Genomic DNA, 19452 nt, shown 5'->3' with positions numbered 1-19452 from the left:
ATTAATAATACTAATAGTAGATGCCAGCTGATAATTGATTTATCTCAGAGTTTATAATGTTAGAAAACTCATTTTGGTGGTCTGTGATTTATATATTACCAAACAAAGTGTGCATGTTTTAAAGTCATTGTGTGGGGTTTTTATAACAAATTTTTTGTATTTCAAAGTGTACTTTATTAAAACATGTATTTAAAGTCAGCTCTATTATATATAAGGGGTAAATGACCAATTTTGAAGACAGGCTTATGTAAGAATTCAGTTTATTCTTACTGGGTCTTTTTTATTGTTCTACCATATAATTTAATTTAAAGTAGATCCCTTTTTTAAAAAAATCCTGATGCAATGAATGCAAACGCTGAATTGAGGTTTATTTTAAGATTTTATTGGCCTAAAGGAGAAGTGTAAGGCATCTGTTTTTCATGGGTTTTTTTATTTTTATTTTTGTTTATTTATTTATTTCATCTTTTTTTAAAAGCTTCAATATTGTGCTCTTTAATTTTGAGATAACGGGAGCTATAAGTAGTGAGCTACCTGATTTCTTTAATCATCATGCGTAAACAACGTGGGGAGTTATTTAGATTCACTTATGTTCCTTGTTATTGGTAACTGTTTCCCCTAACCCAGGTACTCTGTTTGTTTATAGAAATTAGACCCTTTCGTAAATAAGAAACTTTGAAAAAATTGGTATACTGAAATTCTCAGCTTGATTGAATCCTGATAAACAAATGAATTTACTTCTGGTTGGAATAAGTTTTAACCAGTTAAAAAATCCAAAACATAAATATGCTAAAGAATAGTTTTGAAAAATGCATGGATGGAGATAGCACAAAATAATAAGCAAAGAATAACTAACAGTTCCTTGAAAGGAAAGGAGAAGAAAAGATGATTATTTTATATATATTTCATGAGAAAAAAAATCATGACTGTCAGTTGAATGTAACTGATGTTAAATGGAGGCTGTTTGTCTTAAACTTTAAAGAACTTTAAAATGAATAACATCCTTTATTAAAATATCTTCTCTAACAACTGAAACAAACCCCCATTTTGTCTTCTTATAAAAAGTTTTCTAGATTCAGAAATTGTGAAAAGTTCTAATTTTAGAGAAGAAAACAAACCCAGCAGATTGAAGTTCCCGTTTTCCTTAATACCAGTAATTTTATTAAAGTCTTTATTCATAACACTATATAATTTATAAAATATATTGTAAAGCTATTCTATACAGGCAGAAGAGCCACGTCCTAAGGTGTTTTATGTTGCAAGAATTCTGATGTTAACAAATCCTATGATGATGACAGCATTTAATCCATTTAATATGAATCACAGCATTTGAAAGTTCACTGAGATACAGATATTTTATTTTTTCTTAGAGAAAACCTGTATTCCCCATATTTCTCATACTGTTTGAAACTAAATCTAGCATAAACCTTTTATATTGTTTGTCCACAAATGAGACAGACAATATTCTTTGAGTTCTTCTGCTTTGAAATCTAAAGGATGAAAATTTATCAGTGGAGTTTTCACAAGAGAGAAGATAAGATGGTGGTGGGTGGAATGGAATTGGCCATTAATGATGATAGAAATAATCCTTCTGGGTATATTGTTTTGTATTTAAGGAATTGGGAAGGGAGAAGAGTATTCTTACGTTCCCTTCAAAAAGTGTTTTAGAAAGCCTTGCATTTAGTTTTGTTTCTGGACTAAGTGGTTTTGTACTTTTACTAGTTCTTGGTTTCTAAATGATTCTCCTCTGACCAGCACTCCCTTTTGGCTCATTTTCTGCTTTAATAAGTACCTCCTATAGTGCATATATTTTTTCAGATTTCTGGTTATTATGAGTTTTTGTGCTTATGCATGCTGTGTTAGGTGCTATGTGCATTAATAAGAAAAATAACATGGAATTACCCTCAAGGCTAAGAATTAAAGCTCTGCATAAGATTTTCTGTATGAGATTTTATTCAAGTACTTTGGATTTACATGCCTTGTTTTCTTGGCGTAGTTATGCTCCAAGGTCTCAGGTTTTCTTTCTTCTGTACACTACCAGGGTAGCAACTGTTAAAAGGGAAAAAACATTAATATATGTTTCTCGATGGTGGACTTTTAGTTTATAAGAAGAATATAATTGAAAGACTGGCGTGTTCCAGAAGATAGGGCTTTTAAGCCAAGTAATCCAAGTACTAAATTATCTTTACTTTCAGTGACTATCTCAAAACAAACCTTAGCATTTTTCTAATAATGGGCTGCTCCAGGGTTCTAAGAAATTAGCAGATTGACTCTCCAAAACTACAGTGAAGAAGGAAATCTTTGGCTCTGCCTGGTAAATTGGGTAGTCGTCCTTTTATTTCCTCATGAGAGTTTAAACATCTTTGTAATTCATTACAAATTTGACTGTGGTGACTCTTGACCTAGAGAACATTGATTTTATAAATAACACATTTATCTCCCAGGGAAAACTTCAGTCCCCTAGTTATTTGCTGTAGTGTGTTGTAATCATCTCATGACTATGTGTCTTCTTTAAGAAATAGGAATTTCTAGCACATTTCCTGGTAAGCCAAGGTAACGACATGTTTTTCCTTTTTTTTTTTTTTTAAATGTAAGAAAAGACAAACATCTTTGTGCTCCTACCAAGTCCTTGAATGCTGCTTGGACATTGGACTAAACCAGTCCTCACTGAATAGATCACTGTTGACTTTGGATTTCTGCCTTTACCTAAGGGCTTTCTGTGTCAGGACAGAAATGGAAGCGACCTTTTGTCCTATTCCAATTAAAAAAAAAAAAAAAGCACAAGCCCAAATGGTTTTCAAAACAGATGGATTTTTTCCCTAAGGTTAATTCAAAGATACTATAACAACTTCAAGGATAATTAATAGATTAGGTATAAAGAGTGGAAAAAACGTTAACCCTACCAAAATCCTAGTCTATGGAGCTTAAAAACAAACAAACAAAGCACAGGTTTTTATATCCAAAAAGTATATAGACTATTTATGCTAATTAATTCCCTTTCTTGTTTTCTCCTCTGTGTATTATTAGCATATAGTATCCCTAATAAGAAATAAATTATATTGAATGTAGTCATCCTTTTAAAAAACATGACGATATAATTTGGGGTCATTCAGTTTTATTGTACGGCATACTCCTGCTGCTAAATAGGTAGATATATTCCTTCTTTACAAAATTCCACAAACCAAGATATCTTGATACGTGGAACCTTAAGAAGTCATGAACTGGAGTGGCCTCTTTGAAACAAAAGTTGTTGACTATGAATGTACTAGGCAAACGTACAGCTTCCATTAAATAAAAAGGGATCTAATAAATGGCACAGGTGTAAACTGTTGAAAATTTTCAACCACATAGTGCTAAAACAATTTCAGAACTATAGGATATGAGCTATTACAAGGTAAGAGGACAAAATGTCACATAGAGATGGTCTCCCTTAACCTTTTCTGTAATTGAAACTTTCCACAGACATTTTTGATCTCTCTATGGCTTTTGATAAAAGCAGAAGTATGAGAAATCATCTCTCAAGCTTGGATTTAAAACACTGGATGATATCTAAGCTGTAGGAGCAACTAAATGTGTACATGATCCGCAGAATTAGAATAAAAGCATTCTAGGCCATGTATATAACATAACTGTGTGGTGGGTTTTTTTTTCTCCATTAATGGATGGTATCTGTAACTAATCACATTTTCTGCCTTATAGGCCCGCCTCGTCCCCTCAGCTTTCACATGATGATACTCATTCACGCATTGAACATTATGCTAGCAGGTATGAGACTAGTTGAATGCCAGGCAAATATTGATTAAATTAACTAACCAAGGAAAGCTAACCTATAGTCATTTTAAACAAATCTTTTCTTTTTCCCCAATCTTGTCTGATTTCTACTAATTAACTTGCCCTCTAACGTGCATGCCGTTCCACTGCATGTTGATTTTGGACACCAATAAGAGCGTTAGTCCAGAATAATCTCCCCTAACCCTGGCCTTTAAACATTTCTGATAGCTTTGTTACGTTCTGTATACTGAGCACGTTTGATAAATTGGCTTAGAAATCGTATAACCTTAGAAAACTGCTAGACCAAACATAATATGTGAAGAAATGATACTATGTTATGTGGAGAATATGAAAACACTGGCTTGCCATTTGTTTGTTTATTTTACATAATATGCTGTAAAGAAGAGAATAATTGATTTTCCTAATCCTTGGACCTTTCTGTCCCACCTTTTTTGTGTTTGAGATCATTTTTATACCTAAAAATTGAACTGCTAATTGTAAGATATCTCATGCTTGTTAAGTACATCCGTAAGAGTTTGCTTAACTTTTTTAGTTTTAGTTGTAAAAAGACTATTATTGTCTGAGGTGAAGAAGGTTTTCAAAGGCAAAAATTGGTAGCAGAATGTTTAGAGCACTTACTATGAATTCATCTTTTATCAATATTCTCACTGCTGAACATGTTTATCAACTGTGGAAAGCATTAACTAGCTATATATATGTTTGTCGTCGATGGAAAGCTTTAATGGTCTTAAAAAACAAGGGGTAGTGTAAGGTACAGAATATTATTGTTGTGAGGGAAGCTTTTTTTGTGAAAACAAAGGCCTGGTCTCAGTGAAAGGAAGATCGATCTGTGAAGAGAAAAAGAAAACCAACAAAATACAACTTCCCCTATAATTCATAGCATAAATGTAAAGCTACTAACTAGCTGTGGTCTTACCAGTCACTGCCTCAAATGGTTAGGCCAACACACATATCTTTTAATTTGAAGGATTCCTTTCTCCTCTTGACATGATTTATCTTTTAGTTTTCAGGAATGTTCGATTAGGTCTTGAATAGATTCTAAGAAGTCACATAAGTTTTAATGAGCTTTTACGTTTTTTATCAGGCTAGCAGAAATGGAAAACAGCAATGGATCTTATCTAAATGATAGCATCTCTCCTAATGAGAGCATGTAAGTATCCCATCTCTTTTTACAAAATGTTCCTGAAGATGAAATTGCTTTGAGGGATTTAGAGGTAGGGTAGCACAGAAAATAGGAATTAGCATTATATGCATTTGATCTTTCAAGGAGCTATTCGTTTACTTTTTTCTCCTCTTAACTCTTAACCTGACATGGAATGAGCTCATCCACGTTGTGGCATTATTGGTATTCCAGAGTAGCAAACACAGTTTGCCTTATTCTTATTTAATACCATACTATTACAAATTGCAGAGTCCCAAATACTTAAATTATATTAAATGCTTAATTTTTTTTACCAGACCTGCCAGATCTTTAAAGGGATTAGATATTAATTTTTAAAGTGATATTTTAAAATCTAAGTAGTATTTTCTTCACTCGTGGGGAGTGGCGATACAATCTCAGTGTAGTTGCATTGGTCTTCCCATATGGTTTGTTAGTTGGGCCCTTTCCTTCAAAGATCCAAGGTAGTAGGTTTTTGTGATTTAGCATCTTCACGAGCTAAATAAAGTGAAGCAATCTTGTACAGGGTTTCGGAAGGGGGAGTACAAATTCAGGTCATAGGGTTTTAGTGAGATGATAAGCCAGGCCTGTCAAACTTAAGGAAGGAGAGAGAATGATGTTAAAAATGGCAGAGAACACAGCACTGGCAGGGAAACCCGCTTTCTTATCGAGTTGGCGAAGTAGCACAATAAGGAGAACAGAGTATTAGCTTCTTCATCTGCTCCCTCCACCTCAGGCCCCAGTCAAGGGCCTGAGGTGGAGGGAGCAGATGAAAATAAGGCTCTACTAACTGAATAGATAATTTAGAAGAAATCTAGTCAAAGTACAATAATGTTTTTACTTTGATAACTTATGGATGTCTCACCACTTTGTCCTGGACAATCTAGGCAAAGGGGAGAATGGTAAATCTATCCTGTGTAGTTGATATGGCAACCCAAAGTTACACTCAGATGAGAAGAGTACTTTTAGAAGGATTCGGCTGAGGGAACTAGTATCAAAGTAGCATTTGTACTAACTGGTTATTAAAGAGCTGGGAAAAAAATCATCTCATCTGATACAAAAAGGCGATTAAGGTAATAATAAAGAAATCAAAATCAACACCCAGCCATTCATCTATGACTTAGTTACTTAAAACAAAACAACCTTTTCCCCAAACATCACTGTGGTGCATTTTCTTTCTTGGCCACGAGGAAAAGCATTAATAGTATTAATAAATAAAATTTTTGACAGGAAAGTATGTGACCAAAGAATTAACCAAATGTAAACAACCTGAGTGATTTGCTTCTTTGGGTCACTGATTTTCATATTAGTAGCTCTAGCACTAATATCAATTAATTCAATCGAATTAATTGAAGTTGTATCTGTATAATAATGGCTGCCATTCATTGACTGCCTAAGAGAACAGTAAGAGAAGTTTGATTAGGGCTATCTGTTGTAATTAAACATGGGAAGTTCTAGCAATAAAATTTCAGAATTTGGGAAGAGGGATAATAAATTAGATAGGTGGTAAAATTGCTTTTGTTTTATTTTGAAATGAAATTTAGCTTTTGCTCATTTTGAGGACATTAAATCCATTTAGATTCAATGTTGGATGGTAAAATCATGATATTTTAGGGGCAGGTCTGGGGAAGTGGTTTGGAGGATTGGTCAACTTCACTTAAATGTTTATTTTTAACACCCAGTTACTTTTAGTCAACTTTTAACTTCTCAACCAATTCCCTGGCTTGACGGGCAAAAATCATTTTGAAATTAGAAGGACTTTTTCCTAAATATCTGAATTTTTTTTTCAACTCAGAAGACATGGAGCTGAGGAAAGGAAATTAAGTGAGTGTGGAGAAGGGAATATTAACCTATCATCTTAATGATATTTAGCCAAACAGAGCTTTAGCCACTCATTAAGAACAGAGTGAAGTTCTTTTTTTTCTTTTCCCCTTTGTTTTCCCTCCAGAGTGAAGTTCTTACAACTTGGAGGTACACAGGCTTTTCAGGAGCTAGGAGCAATGCATTTAGAAAATAATTTCTCCTGTGCAGTAGAGAGTTGCTAGTTTCAAGGAAAGATTGCAGCTGCCTCCCAAAATATGAGCCTTTTGCCTCTTTGTTCTCCAAGATTAGTCCTTAAAAGCTGCTCTAAAGAATGAGTTGTTCAGTTTTCTTTCAGTCACCTTAATGGCTTTTTTCGTCCAATTTTTGTTTTTCTATTTAAATAATAATTGAAGGAAATAATCATTTGTCTACAGTTTCATTATCGTTACCATCCTGCCTCCATGGCTTTTATAAGTTCAAACTGGCTCAACGAAGAAACACTTTTTGGTTCCATTGCCTTCCACTTAACAAAATATTTACTCTACTATTTTAAGGCCTGCAGTTTTTTCCTGGTCAGTATCAACTATAGTGTGGGGTAGTGAACAGATTATCTTGACAGGCTTGGTAGCAAAAGCATTATACAGCCATTATATGTCTTTTAATATTTATTAAGTGTTGGTGAAACTGTCGACATAGAGTCCCAGTATTTCTGTAAGTCTGCCATTCATTTACCCATGTAAATAGGCCAATCAAATTCAATGGCAAATCAGAGCAAGAAACACTTGACTACATCAATAGGATGGTAGACCACAACCTCAACAGTATCAAAATGTCTTTAGAAACAGGAAAAGGGGTCTAATTAATTGTGAAGAGCAAATAAATGTTTCTATATTTAAATACACACCCGAGTCCCTGACCCCCAAAGCAAATAAGGGGGAAAAAACCAAAACCTTTGATTTTATTTTCCAGAGATGATGAACATTTGTTAATCCAGCATTACTGCCAAAGTTTGAACCAGGACTCCCCCTTGAGCCAGCCTCGTAGTCCTGCCCAGATCTTGATTTCCTTAGAGAGTGAGGAAAGAGGGGAGCTAGAGAGAATCCTAGCAGATCTTGAGGAAGAAAACAGGTGAGTTTTCTTTCTAGCTTTGTCGTTGGTATGCAGAGTGCATACACCTGCACACAGAGAAAAGTGCCAGGAGTCTTCTTAGAGTCGTTCTATGTCTAATTGTTTTCTCCAATAATCTGTTTAGCTCCATGTACAGCTTCTCTTTTTTTCCTTATCTGAAAGAAGAAAATGAATGCAATAGTATAATTAAGAACTCGTATTTTAGGTGGGAAGGGAATTAACACTGGTGGTGGTATTTGATTTGTTGCATGTGTTTCAGAGGCATTGATTTTCTATTTGAGAGTAGAATGTAAGAACAAAGCAGGTCATTTCATTGTATGATTATATGATTTGTACACATGTTTGGCCACATTCTCTCAAAGCGTTTAAGAAAGTAGGTTCATTGGCTTGGTGATACTTGAGAACAGATCAGTTCATCTTATTTCTCATCATCAAATATAGACATCATTTATGCTCACCATCATAGCAGATGAGCGAGATGATTTCAGTTGTCAATCATCACCTGAAAAATAGTAGAAATTGTAGAAGTAAAAGCTGAAAGAAAATTCACAGTGACTGCAGAGAGGGCAAAGATATAAAATCTGGTATATTATGTGGTGTCAGGACAATGCAAATCACTGGACTTGTACTTTTGTATTACATTTCTTAGATCATAGGTCCCTTGGTTAAGAAAGGCTTTTGCACATGATCATTCCTAATTCAGTGGGCCTTCTTTAGACAGATGCCACCAGGCAAGTCTTTAAAGGAGCAATTGCTCACATCTATGGGACTTGAGTACTTGCATCTCTTTGGTTTAGCCCAAGGCACCTAGACTTGGTAATCTAGGCAACACAGTATATCTGAGAACCAGTGCCCTCAGGGAGTATGTCTTCTCAAGATGAAAAAGCAAACTGCCATCCATCCAGTGCTTGCCGCTGCCACTTCCCTCATTCTAGCTCTTAATACCCCTGACCTCTGGCCAGAGCTCCTTACCTGGTTGGACTCCTTTTAGTGTCTTCCCCGCTCCTCCAATAAATCCTCCATACTGACTCTAGCTGTACATCTTTCCAGAACCAAGACCTATCATGGCATTCTTCCATCATTGGATTTCTGCAGCTAGAAAAACCAGCTTCTCAGCTGGGTTTTTAAAACCTTCCACAATTTTCTCTTGATCTGCTTTTACAGCTCCATCTTCTTTTGTACCTGTCTTCTGGCCACACTATTGTAGCTACTGTTTCTGAATGTATCCGGCTGTCATCCACTTTCTGGATCAAGGTCAAGCTGACTTCTCAGCTTAGCTGCTATGCCCCATCTCTTTACTGCCATATCTGACAAAGGAGTCCTACTCATCCTCCATGACCTTGCTCAAAATAATTTTCCGTTGCTCGTAGAACTAACTCCTGATTGTTTGCCTTTTTATCAGTTTTTCCCAGTGCCTTACTCTAATGTGTTGGCGAATGTCTTTGGGCCAAGGATCGTGTCTTTATCCTCTCAGTGTCCCCTAGAGTACCCAGCACAGTGTGAATATTTAGTCGGTATGCAGGAAATGTTTGCTAAAAACTCAAGAATATAGCAAGGATGTCACATGAGTACCGACCGTCCAGGAGGTAATACTAAACGTTTTGTTGGTTTTAATGGTAACATTATTTTTGGCCTTATTTGTAAGACTTGTTGGTAGTGAAGAACATGGTAGATAAAACATTTCTCTCCACTTTATTGAGGATCATCATTGGTATCCATTTATGTTAAATCTTTAATTATTTTAAGGGTCAAAGTCAAATAGGAAGAAAAAAGTTGGCATTGGCATTATGCATAGAATTTGATGTTACCCAGGAGTAAAAATATTTTTGTGCTATATGATTGTTGCCATTGTGTAATAATCTTTGTATCTCATTGGTCAAGAGCTTTGTCTTGTTTGCTATTAGTGTACTTTCCTTTCATACCATGAAAACCAAGCCAAAGAGTGTTGGTAAAGAGTACTAATAACTATAATTTATATAATTTAATCATTTTCAGAGTACTTGAATGTGTTTCGGGTCATTTAATCTTCCTAAGAGCTCTATAAAGAAGGTGGATGGGAAAATGCAGGTTCAGAGAGGTTCAAATGGCTTGACCCAGATTTCATAATCAGCCAGTGGCAGAACCAAGTTTACATCCAGATTTTCTGACTTAAAATAACCAGCTCCTCCTTGCACCAGACAGTAAAGAAAAGTCATTCTGTGTAAATATCGCTTACATTGAATTGTGGCATATCTCCCGGAATGTACCTTCATTTTAGGAAATATTTTTAAGGACTAGACATGATTAAACCAGTTCATCTATACTTGTGGTGTAGTGATAACCACCTTACTCTGAAAGATATCCAAGACCATTCCCCAAGAATGGGATGACTTCTTTGAAAGAAAAGAAAAAAAAATACGCCAAGTTTGCTTAAAGTTTCAAAATGAAGAATCTGGTGTTGATGCCAGTGTTTCTGTAAGTTATCTTGACCTTCAAGTAAAGGTTAGGGTGAACTTTCTCCCTCCACTTTGTTACATTTTTACTTCCTACCAAATCCCAAAGAGATGTCTTTGTAGAGCTCTCCTTCTGAAAATGGCTTGTCTAGTTTCCTTTGCCCTATCCTCTCCTGTTGCACTTCTGTTCAAATTACTTCAGAGCCACAGCTTAGCCTTCGTGATCTTTGAATTCAGTGTGGTTGAAGGAGCCTTGAATTCATCATGTCCTGTCCTTCCTCTGAGAGAGCCCAGGAGGTCATTAGATGCCCTCTCTCAGTGCCTGCCAAGCTGGCTGTATCTCCCAAGTCAAATTGGCTACCTACTCAGACAAATACAAGCATACCTTTAGAGAGAATGGGAGAGGACATTTAAAAATTGAGATTGTCCCATGTCCTTTGGACATGTGCTTACTATATGTGTATTTCGAGATCCTTTATTTGTAGCTATACATCTGCAGATGTCATAGGAAAGAGGCTCGGAGATCCCCCGTTCCTGACTAGATATGTTACTGAATTCTGTTCATCTCATTCATGAGCCCTTCCCCTCAATCCTCTTGGAAAATAGAGAATGGCTAATTTAGAAGTGTCTCGGGGGTGTCTTATCTCTGTCTGTAGAATTTCATTTCTCCCAGTTGTCGTGCATGTCATTCAATAAATATTTGTGGAATAAATCAATGAATAAATGAATTGAAATGAAGCTGCGTTTATTTTAATTGTAGCACTCATGCATGTACTTTGGACTAAAATTCTTTTTGAAACCTAATGTCATAGAGAAAAGCCTTTCAAAAGCTTTTCTTCTACTTGCTTTGCAAAATGCTTCCCCTTTTTAAACTTGCTTGATTAGTGTATTTCTTTGTCGTAAATTTAGAATGTTAAAAATTTATTTTCCAAATTCCAGGCCTTGTATATCTCCCCCACTGGCATTCTCTGAATCTTGGTTTATGCCACAATGATAAGCTAAAAGCTGTGAGCAAAGCTAAAGCTGACTCCGAATTTTCTCAATAGTGATCGTCATAAATTTGGGTGACTGTTGCCGTATCCAGTCTTTACTGTTTCGTGTCTGCGTACTGTCTCTCCCTCATACTACAGATAATTTGATGCACCTGTATTTGGTTGAGACCTTTTTGATGTTGAGAACTGACTCCATTGTGTGTCCTTTACATTGCAAACTCAAAGTTTGCTTTGTCCTGCATACATTAAAGCCTGCAATCTCCTGACTAAAATTTGCAGTGTCAAATTCCGACGTATTTTTCCCAGCACTGTCTAAATGAACCCACACTGGCTCTGAAATTCTAGGGATGACCATAGCAGTGAACCGGTAGCCTTTAGGAGAGACAAAAATCGCATTGTCATTCTGCTGCCTGCATACATTCCTCCCAGGTTTAAAAGGAGAGTAAATACGAACCTGATTCACTGTGAAGTCTAAAGTTAATTAAAGTTGTTAGTAGATGTTATATGTCAACAGGAAACTCTGGATTCTTAGTTCCTACTCAGTACCTTTCATATGTCTTTTTGTTGGGCGACCAGTTGTTACACAGCCTAAATTTGCGTTTTTCTCTCGTTCTTTTCATTCCTCCAATGATTATGCAAGATTATTAATGTTACAGTCAAAGAATTTTTAGATTGGTTATGAAACTGAATTAAACTAGCTGGAAATCATGTTTCTGTTGCTTCACTTTGTTGGTGTTTTTTTTTTTACCTATTCATTTATTTATTTCGACAGTCCATGTTATTATATATTAATTTCAGATGTACAGCATAGTGTTTAGACATTTATATAATTTAAGTGATCCCCCTGACTAGTCTAGTACCCACCTGGCACTATACATAGAGTTATTACCGTACTGTTGCTTTACTTTATAAATGACATGATAACTTTGGGCCGGGCTAGTAGTTTTCAATTTTCACAGACTCAGGATGTCTTTATTCTATGTTCTTTTGTGTGAGTCTCCAATGATGGTGAGAAGATAGCCAAGAGGGAAGCTGAAAGGCGTCAGGAGTGGGCATTCCAAACGATGGAGCATAAGCAGAGGTGTGTCAGGGTGAGGAACAGCAGAAAATGGTTGGGAAACTGCAAACAGTTGTGCTACTAACAAGGCAAGAAATGGGAGGAAATGAGGATGGATAGGTGGGCGAGGCCAGGAGGGGAGGGCAGGGTGCCATGCTGAGTTGTTGCCCCCTCACTGTGAGCATCACGGTGCAGTACTCACACTCAGGGAGCCACTCAGGGTATAAGCAGGAGGCATGCTGTTAGATTTGACGCTGACAAACATCACTCAGGCAGCTGTGTGGAGGATAACTTTGAAAAGAACAATACTGACTGAAGGAAATCAAAATGGGAGGTAGCATGGAAACCCAAGAAAGAGATGATTAGGTCCTAAAGTAAGGTAATAGAAATGGGAAAGACAGGCTGAATTTGAGAGAGATTTCATGGGAGGGGCAGAGCTGTTTGATCTGTTGGTTTGGTGGGTCTGGGGAGGGAAGGAATGAATCCCATTTCTGGCGAGTGCGTGCAAGATGATGGTTGTTTGCAGCTAGGACTCACAGTTCAGGAGTAGCAGCAGGTCCCTTCTTTAATTTATTTATATTCTATATTAATATAAATTTACAGTATTTACAATGTTTATAGCAGTCCTTCAAGAGTCAAGTAGCTGGAAGATGGTGAATGGGGTATGGGAGAGGTTGAGTTTGAGATCTTAGTGACATACGTGTAAATGTCTGACAGTGAGAAATAGAACTTTGAAACTTGCAGTAGAGGTGTGGGCCAGAGATATTAGATCTATGAGTCACCAACTCACAGGTGGTAGTTGAAACTGAGAGTGGATTTATCTGCCTAGGGATTGTGTGACAGAAGGAGAACACTGGGCTTGGTAGAACTCTGGAAAATGTGAACATTAAAATGTTTATTTACTTTAATTTTTTAATAGGTAATATCAAAATCCGAAGGGTTCAAAAAAGCATATAGAGAAAAGTGAGTCTTTCTTCAACCCTACCCCCTAGCGGTAGTGTTCCTGGCTCTGGAAGCTACCACATTTATTGGTTTGTTGTGTACCCTTTCAAAGATACTCTCCGCATATGAAAATATTTGCAAATATATTTGTGGTCGTTAGGATTATTCCACACAATGGCATGTAGTGTTCACTCTGGTCTTCTCTTTTTACTTAAAAATCCCTAATTATTTTTCTCACGCTAGAGGAAGATACCAGAACAGGGAAAGAGAGCTTGAGAATGATTGCATTGGTAATGAATAGAGACTGATTCCCATAGCTGGTCTATACGTTTTCTTTTTAAAGTTGGACTAGGGGAAAAGAGTAGTATTCGAGAAATTTAAGGAAACTAGGCCGTCATGTCACCTGGTAACATAAGCCTCCAAAACAAAGGGCTGCAGAGTATTTTTAGAAAGGGAGCTCATTTTCCCCACGTAAATCAGCCAGCCAAGATCTTTTATGGCAAGAGAAGCTACCATAGGAAGAGAAGCTGAAGGGCATGCTCATGGCATTTAATAAGCTGTACGAGGGTCAACAACCTCAGCTCCACTCAGGCAGGGAGGGCAGGTACATGGGGTGGGGTCACCATGATTCAGAGGCTCAGTTTCTAACTAACCAGTCCACTAACTCAATTTCCCTCACTTTATCCAGAGTTAATTGAAGCCTGAGGGGACCAATTCATGCAATCCAATTCATGGAAGTAGATGGATAACCCAGAATGGCAATTTTATTTCTCCCTTTATCCTAATTCTCTGTCTTTTAAACTGTCTTGTTATATAAATCTGTTTATGTTGCCTTAAACCTTTTTTGTGGAACAGCGTAGGATTTAAGTATAAATACTAAATCGATTAAAAGGGGGAATATATGTTTTTCAGAGACTAGAGTTGCTGCTCCATTCTACCATGTTTCCCTGAAAATAAGACCTCACCGGACCATCAGCTCTAATGTGTCTTTTGGAGCAAACATTAATATAAGCATCAGAGCTGATGGTCCGTCTAGGTCTTATTTTCGGGGAAACACAGGGTCCTGTGTCTTAGAATCAGATATCTTGGGAATCAGAATAAAAATCAAATTGTTGTCCAGTGAGCGTAGAATCTTGGCATAGGAAATTGGATAGACATGAGGGCTGTTTCGTACTACCAAAAAGTGGAAGTCGTTCCTCTCTGGTGATAAAAAAAAAATTCACAACTTACAGGTACAGCTAGCCGCCATATCCCTGGAACAGGCTGGATAAAAGCTGAAGTTGTTACAGTCCAATTTCCCGGTTTAGATCCTCCGTGAAGACCCCCATCCTTCTTTTGCCTTTCATTACCAGACCATCCTGCTACAGAATTGATTGTAGTCATAACTTGCTTTAGTTACTCCGCAGGCCTAAGGATATAATTCCATTCAATTCAGCAGATAGTCAGTGAATGTTTAATGTGTTTTTCAAACTGACAGGACTACAAAAATGAATAAGCCTTGGTTCTCACTCTCTTGGAGGTCAAAATTTAATAAAAGGCATTAAAATATAAACAAGTAATTATAACCCAGTGCTACAAGTGCTTTGGGGCCACAGATGTGAATGATTAATTCTGTCTGAGAGATTCGAGAGCCCTTCACAACGGGAATTGATGATAAAAACTGAATAAGAGTTTTCCAGGCTGAGAGAGGAGGAAACAATGAGCTTTCCAGACCAGTGGGACAGTGAGTAATGTGTGGCCAGAGCACAGAGTGAGAATAACACAGTAGTAAACTGTAGATGGAGACTACTGTTTGAAGGACTTTATGTGTTCGACTAAGGAATTTGGGTGTTATTCTATCAGCAGTTGAACAGTGAAGATGTAAAAAACAAATTTTTATTAGTTTCAGGCGTACGAGACAACATAGTGACAGTGAAGGTTTTTTTGAGAAGGGAAAAATTGAGAAAAATAATTGTAGGCAGGGAGCTGAAGACATGGAGATTGGTAGAATGACAGTGGAAGTTTGTTGAAAGATGGCCAGGTTCTGAACTAAGGATGCCTTAGGCAAGTGAAGAAGGAATGGGGAAATGGGACGCTCACACTAAATGAATGAGGCCAGGAGAGAAGGGAGAAGGAGGAGTTGGGGAACTGGGAAAGGAACCTTAAAAAGCAAACAAAACAACATAGTGCACACGGGAAAAGCTACTGATTTGCAAAGGTCAGGGACTAGAGAAAAAGAACTACATATTGGGTATATTGAGTTCTGTTGGCCCAAGGACATTCAAATAGAAATTTCCTGTATTGATGTTATGTATTCACTTTCCAAAAAGGATTTGGGGGAAAAAAAAGGGCAATAAGATTCCCACAGTATAAATGGTAAATCAGTGAACATAGTAGGGATTAGCATAGTTGATATCATTAAACTTCAAATTTGGTTTGATTGGCTCTGCCGCCTGGAGGATGAGAGGAAACATAATGATTTAATGTTCCACGAAAGTAGCATGCAACTTCTGAGAAAACACCATAGTTTTTCTGGCTCTAATTAATAACAACAACAACAAACAAATAGCTGTCATCTGAGTGCTTGCTATAAACAGGAACTGTTGTGAGTACATGTAAGATCTTATGTAATCCTTACAACAACCCTATGAAGAAGAGCTCATTTCCAGAATAAAGAATCCACAGCACCAAGTGTGAAGGACACGCCATACAGCTACGTAGCAAGGAATGGGTCCTGGATTCCAACTCAGGCAATCCTGGACTCTTAAGTAGTGTTACACTTGATGTGATTATTGGCTAGTGTCCTCATCAATGTTTTTATAGCAAAGAACAAAGGAAATCTTATGTGGCTGCCTCTAGTGTCCTTTGATAAGTGTGGAAAGCTTAACATTAAAGACCAAAGAAATGATGACAGTTTTCCAAGGATAAAGGTCACTGTTGCCCAAAATGTGTTCTGCAGAATACTTCTAAGATATGCTTAAGAAAAATGATTCCAAGGACAGATCAGCTTTTGGAAATACTTGTATTGGAAAGTCCTGAGTAAATTAGCATTTGCATTGAGTCTAGAAGTAAAGAAACATGATTAGCTTTGTGTAACCCAATATTGCTTACACATACTTGACCCACAGCCCAATTGTAATGTTCTATAGAACACACTGTGGTAAGAAATTCAGGTCTGTGACAAACTCGGAAAAACAGGCAAGGAGATAGAACAGTTGGCTCTCTTTGTGGGTGTGGAGAAGCCTAGCCATCATCTTTCTGGGGACGTCATAGGAAGTAGCTATAACAGGTATCTGTGCAGACGAAGCCTGGATTTTTCTCACAAAAGTAACTTTTTATTTGCTCTGGCAGTAAAGCCCTATAAACCTAGAGACCAGAAAGGTAGGCATTAAATCATCTCCCATGACCATAGAAAATTCTTTGTACTCTTTTTATGGACTATCTCACTGAGTAACCTGGCTTTCCAGTGAAACTACCAACAAAAACTTCCATCAATAACTTCACAAAATTAATTTGTTTATGGAGTTCTTAATTGTTATTAACTGGTTGAATTTTGAAGGATGTCTACCAACAGACAGAAACTTTTTTTTAATTAAAATTTATTGGGGTGACAATGGTTAGTAAAATTACAGAGGTTTCAAGTGTACAATTCCATAATGCATCGTCTATATATCACATTGTGTGTTCAACACAGAGTCAGTTCTCCTTCCATCACCATATATTTGATCCCATTTACCCTCTGCTACCACCCCTCCCCCCTTATCTCTGGTAACCGCTAAACTATTGTCTGTGTCTATGAGTTTTTGTTTCTTTGTTTGTCTTGTTTCTTTGTTGCTTTCAGGTTCATATCCCACATTATCAGTGAAGTCATGGTTCATGGTTCTTGACCTTTTCTGTCTGACTTATTTCACTTAGCATAATTATCTCGAGAGCCATCCATGTTGTCGCAGATGGCAGTATTTCATCTTATGGCAGAATACTATTCCATTGTGTATATATACCACATCTTCTTTATCCAATCATCTGTTGAAGAACACTTTGGTTGTTTCCATGTCTTGGCCACCATAAGTAAAGCTGCAGTGAACATCGGAGCACATGTATCTTTACAGACAAATGTTTTCAGACTTTTTGGGGTATATACCCAGAGAGGGATTGCTGGGTCATATGGTAATTCTATTCATAATTTTTTGAGGAACCTCCACACTGCCTTCCATAACGGCTGCACCAGTCTGCATTCCCACCAACAGTGTATGAGGGTTCCTTTTTCTCCACAGCCTCTCCAACACTTGTTACTATTTGTCTTGCTGATGATAGCCATTCTGACTGGGGTGAGGTGATATCTCATTGTGGTTTTTATTTGCATTTCTCTGATGATTAGTGATGTTCAGCATCTTTTCATGTCTGTTGGCCATCTGTATGTTCTCCCATTTTTTAATTGCATTGTTTGTTTTTTTGTTGTTGAGTTGTATGAGTTCCTTATATATTTTGGATATTAGCCCCTTATCGGAGGCGCTGTTTGCAAATATCCTCTACCGTTCTGTTGGTTGCCTCTTTATTTTGTCGATGGTTTCTTTTGCTGTGCAGAAGCTTTTTAGTTTGATATAGTCCCATTCATGTATTTTAGCTTTTACTGCTAAAATAAGGTCAAATTCATAAAATGCTCTTTGAACCCAAGGTCCATAAGTTTAGTGCCTATGTTTTCTTCTATGCAGTTAATTGTTCCAGGTCTGCCGTTAATTGTTTAGGTCTTTGATCCATTTTGAGTTAATTTTGGTACATGGTGACAGATAGCAGTATAGTTTCATTCTTTTGCACGTGGCTATCCACTTCTCCCAGCACCATTTATTGAAGAGGCTGTCTTTTTTCTTTTGTATGTTTTTGGCTCCTTTGTCGAAAATTATCTGTCCATATTTATGTGGGTTTATTTCTGGGTTCTCTATTCCACTGGTCTATGTGTCTGTTTTTCTGCCAATACCATGCTGTTTTGATTATTGTAGCCCTATAGTACAAGCTAAAGTCAGGGAGTGTGATACCCTCCAGTATTGTTCTTTTTTCTTAAGATTGCTTTGGCTATGCAGGGTCTTTTGTGGTTCCAAACAAATCTGATGATTTTTTGTTCTATTTCTTTAAAAAATGCCTTTGGGATTTTGATGGGGATTGCATTAAATCTGTATATTGCTTTGGGTAATATGGCCATTTTAACTATGTTGATTCTTCCAATCCATGAGCACGGAATGTCTTTTCATTTCTTTGTGTCTTCAATTTCTTTTAAAAATGTCTTACAGTTTTCAGTTTATAGGTACTTCACATCCTTGGTTAAGTTTGTTCCTAGGTATTTTATTCTTTTTTTTTTTGCAATTGCAAAGGAATTATTATTTTTCTGAGATTTCATTGTTAGTATATAGGAATGCAATAGATTTTTGTACGTTGATTTTTGTAGCCAGCGACTGGACTGTATTCGTTTATTGTTTCTAATAGCTTTTTGGTGGAGTCTTTAGGGTTTTCTATATAAAGCATCATGTCATCTGCAAAGAGTGACAGTTTTACTTTTTCATTCCCAATTTGGATGCTTTTTATTTCTTTCTCTTGCCTGATTGCTCTGGCAAGGACTTCCAACACTATGTTGAAAAGCAGTGGTGACGGGACAGCCCTGTCTTGTTCCTGAACGTAATGCAAAGGGCTTCAGTTTTTCACCGTTAATTATGATAGTAGCTGAGGGCTTGTCATATATGGCCTTTATTCTGTTAAGGTTTTTTCCTTCTATACCCATTTTATTAAGTATTTTAATCATAAATGGATGTTGTATCTTGTCAAAGACAGCAACTTTTGCCTCTCTCACAATTACTGTTGAATCTTTGTTTTTCACTAGTTAGATGCAAAGGTGAGTTGTTACTCGAGGCCATTCCTGGATTGTGATATAAAAGTGTATTATCAACACATGGGAAGGTATTTCTCCCTCTTTATCTTATAACAGAAATGCAGGTGTGGCATTCATCTCAACAGAAGGTGAAGGTATACATTTAAAAGATGTGTAGCTTGTATATGGTCCTGTGTAATGCTGCTTGGGGAAGCTGATTCCTTTCTTTCTGGCACTGAAATGTTCAAGAGGATAAATAATCAGTACATCACCCTTGTGTGGCTTGGTGCTTAGTAAGTTCCATATCATAAAGC

General features: G+C 36.9%; 1 protein-coding gene across 13 annotated transcripts in view; it reads left to right on the top strand.

Annotated features, from left to right (window-relative positions):
- DMD (dystrophin) overlaps nucleotides 1-19452 on the top strand; it is a 2125071-nt gene that overhangs the window by 2052582 nt on the left and 53037 nt on the right. For 11 of the 13 annotated variants that reach the window (XM_074323908.1, XM_074323912.1, XM_074323909.1 and 8 more), the window contains 3 exons: nucleotides 3697-3762; nucleotides 4874-4939; nucleotides 7721-7879. The exons of the other annotated variants lie outside the window; for them this stretch is intronic. In XM_074323908.1, coding sequence (XP_074180009.1) covers nucleotides 3697-3762; nucleotides 4874-4939; nucleotides 7721-7879 — 291 coding nt within the window. The remainder of the gene's footprint in view (nucleotides 1-3696; nucleotides 3763-4873; nucleotides 4940-7720; nucleotides 7880-19452) is intronic. 13 annotated transcript variants of the gene reach the window in all.

The sequence above is a fragment of the Rhinolophus sinicus genome, chromosome X (assembly GCF_036562045.2).
Source record: "Rhinolophus sinicus isolate RSC01 chromosome X, ASM3656204v1, whole genome shotgun sequence".
NCBI lineage: Eukaryota > Metazoa > Chordata > Mammalia > Chiroptera > Rhinolophidae > Rhinolophus > Rhinolophus sinicus.
This window is presented reverse-complemented; position numbering and strand designations above follow the sequence as displayed.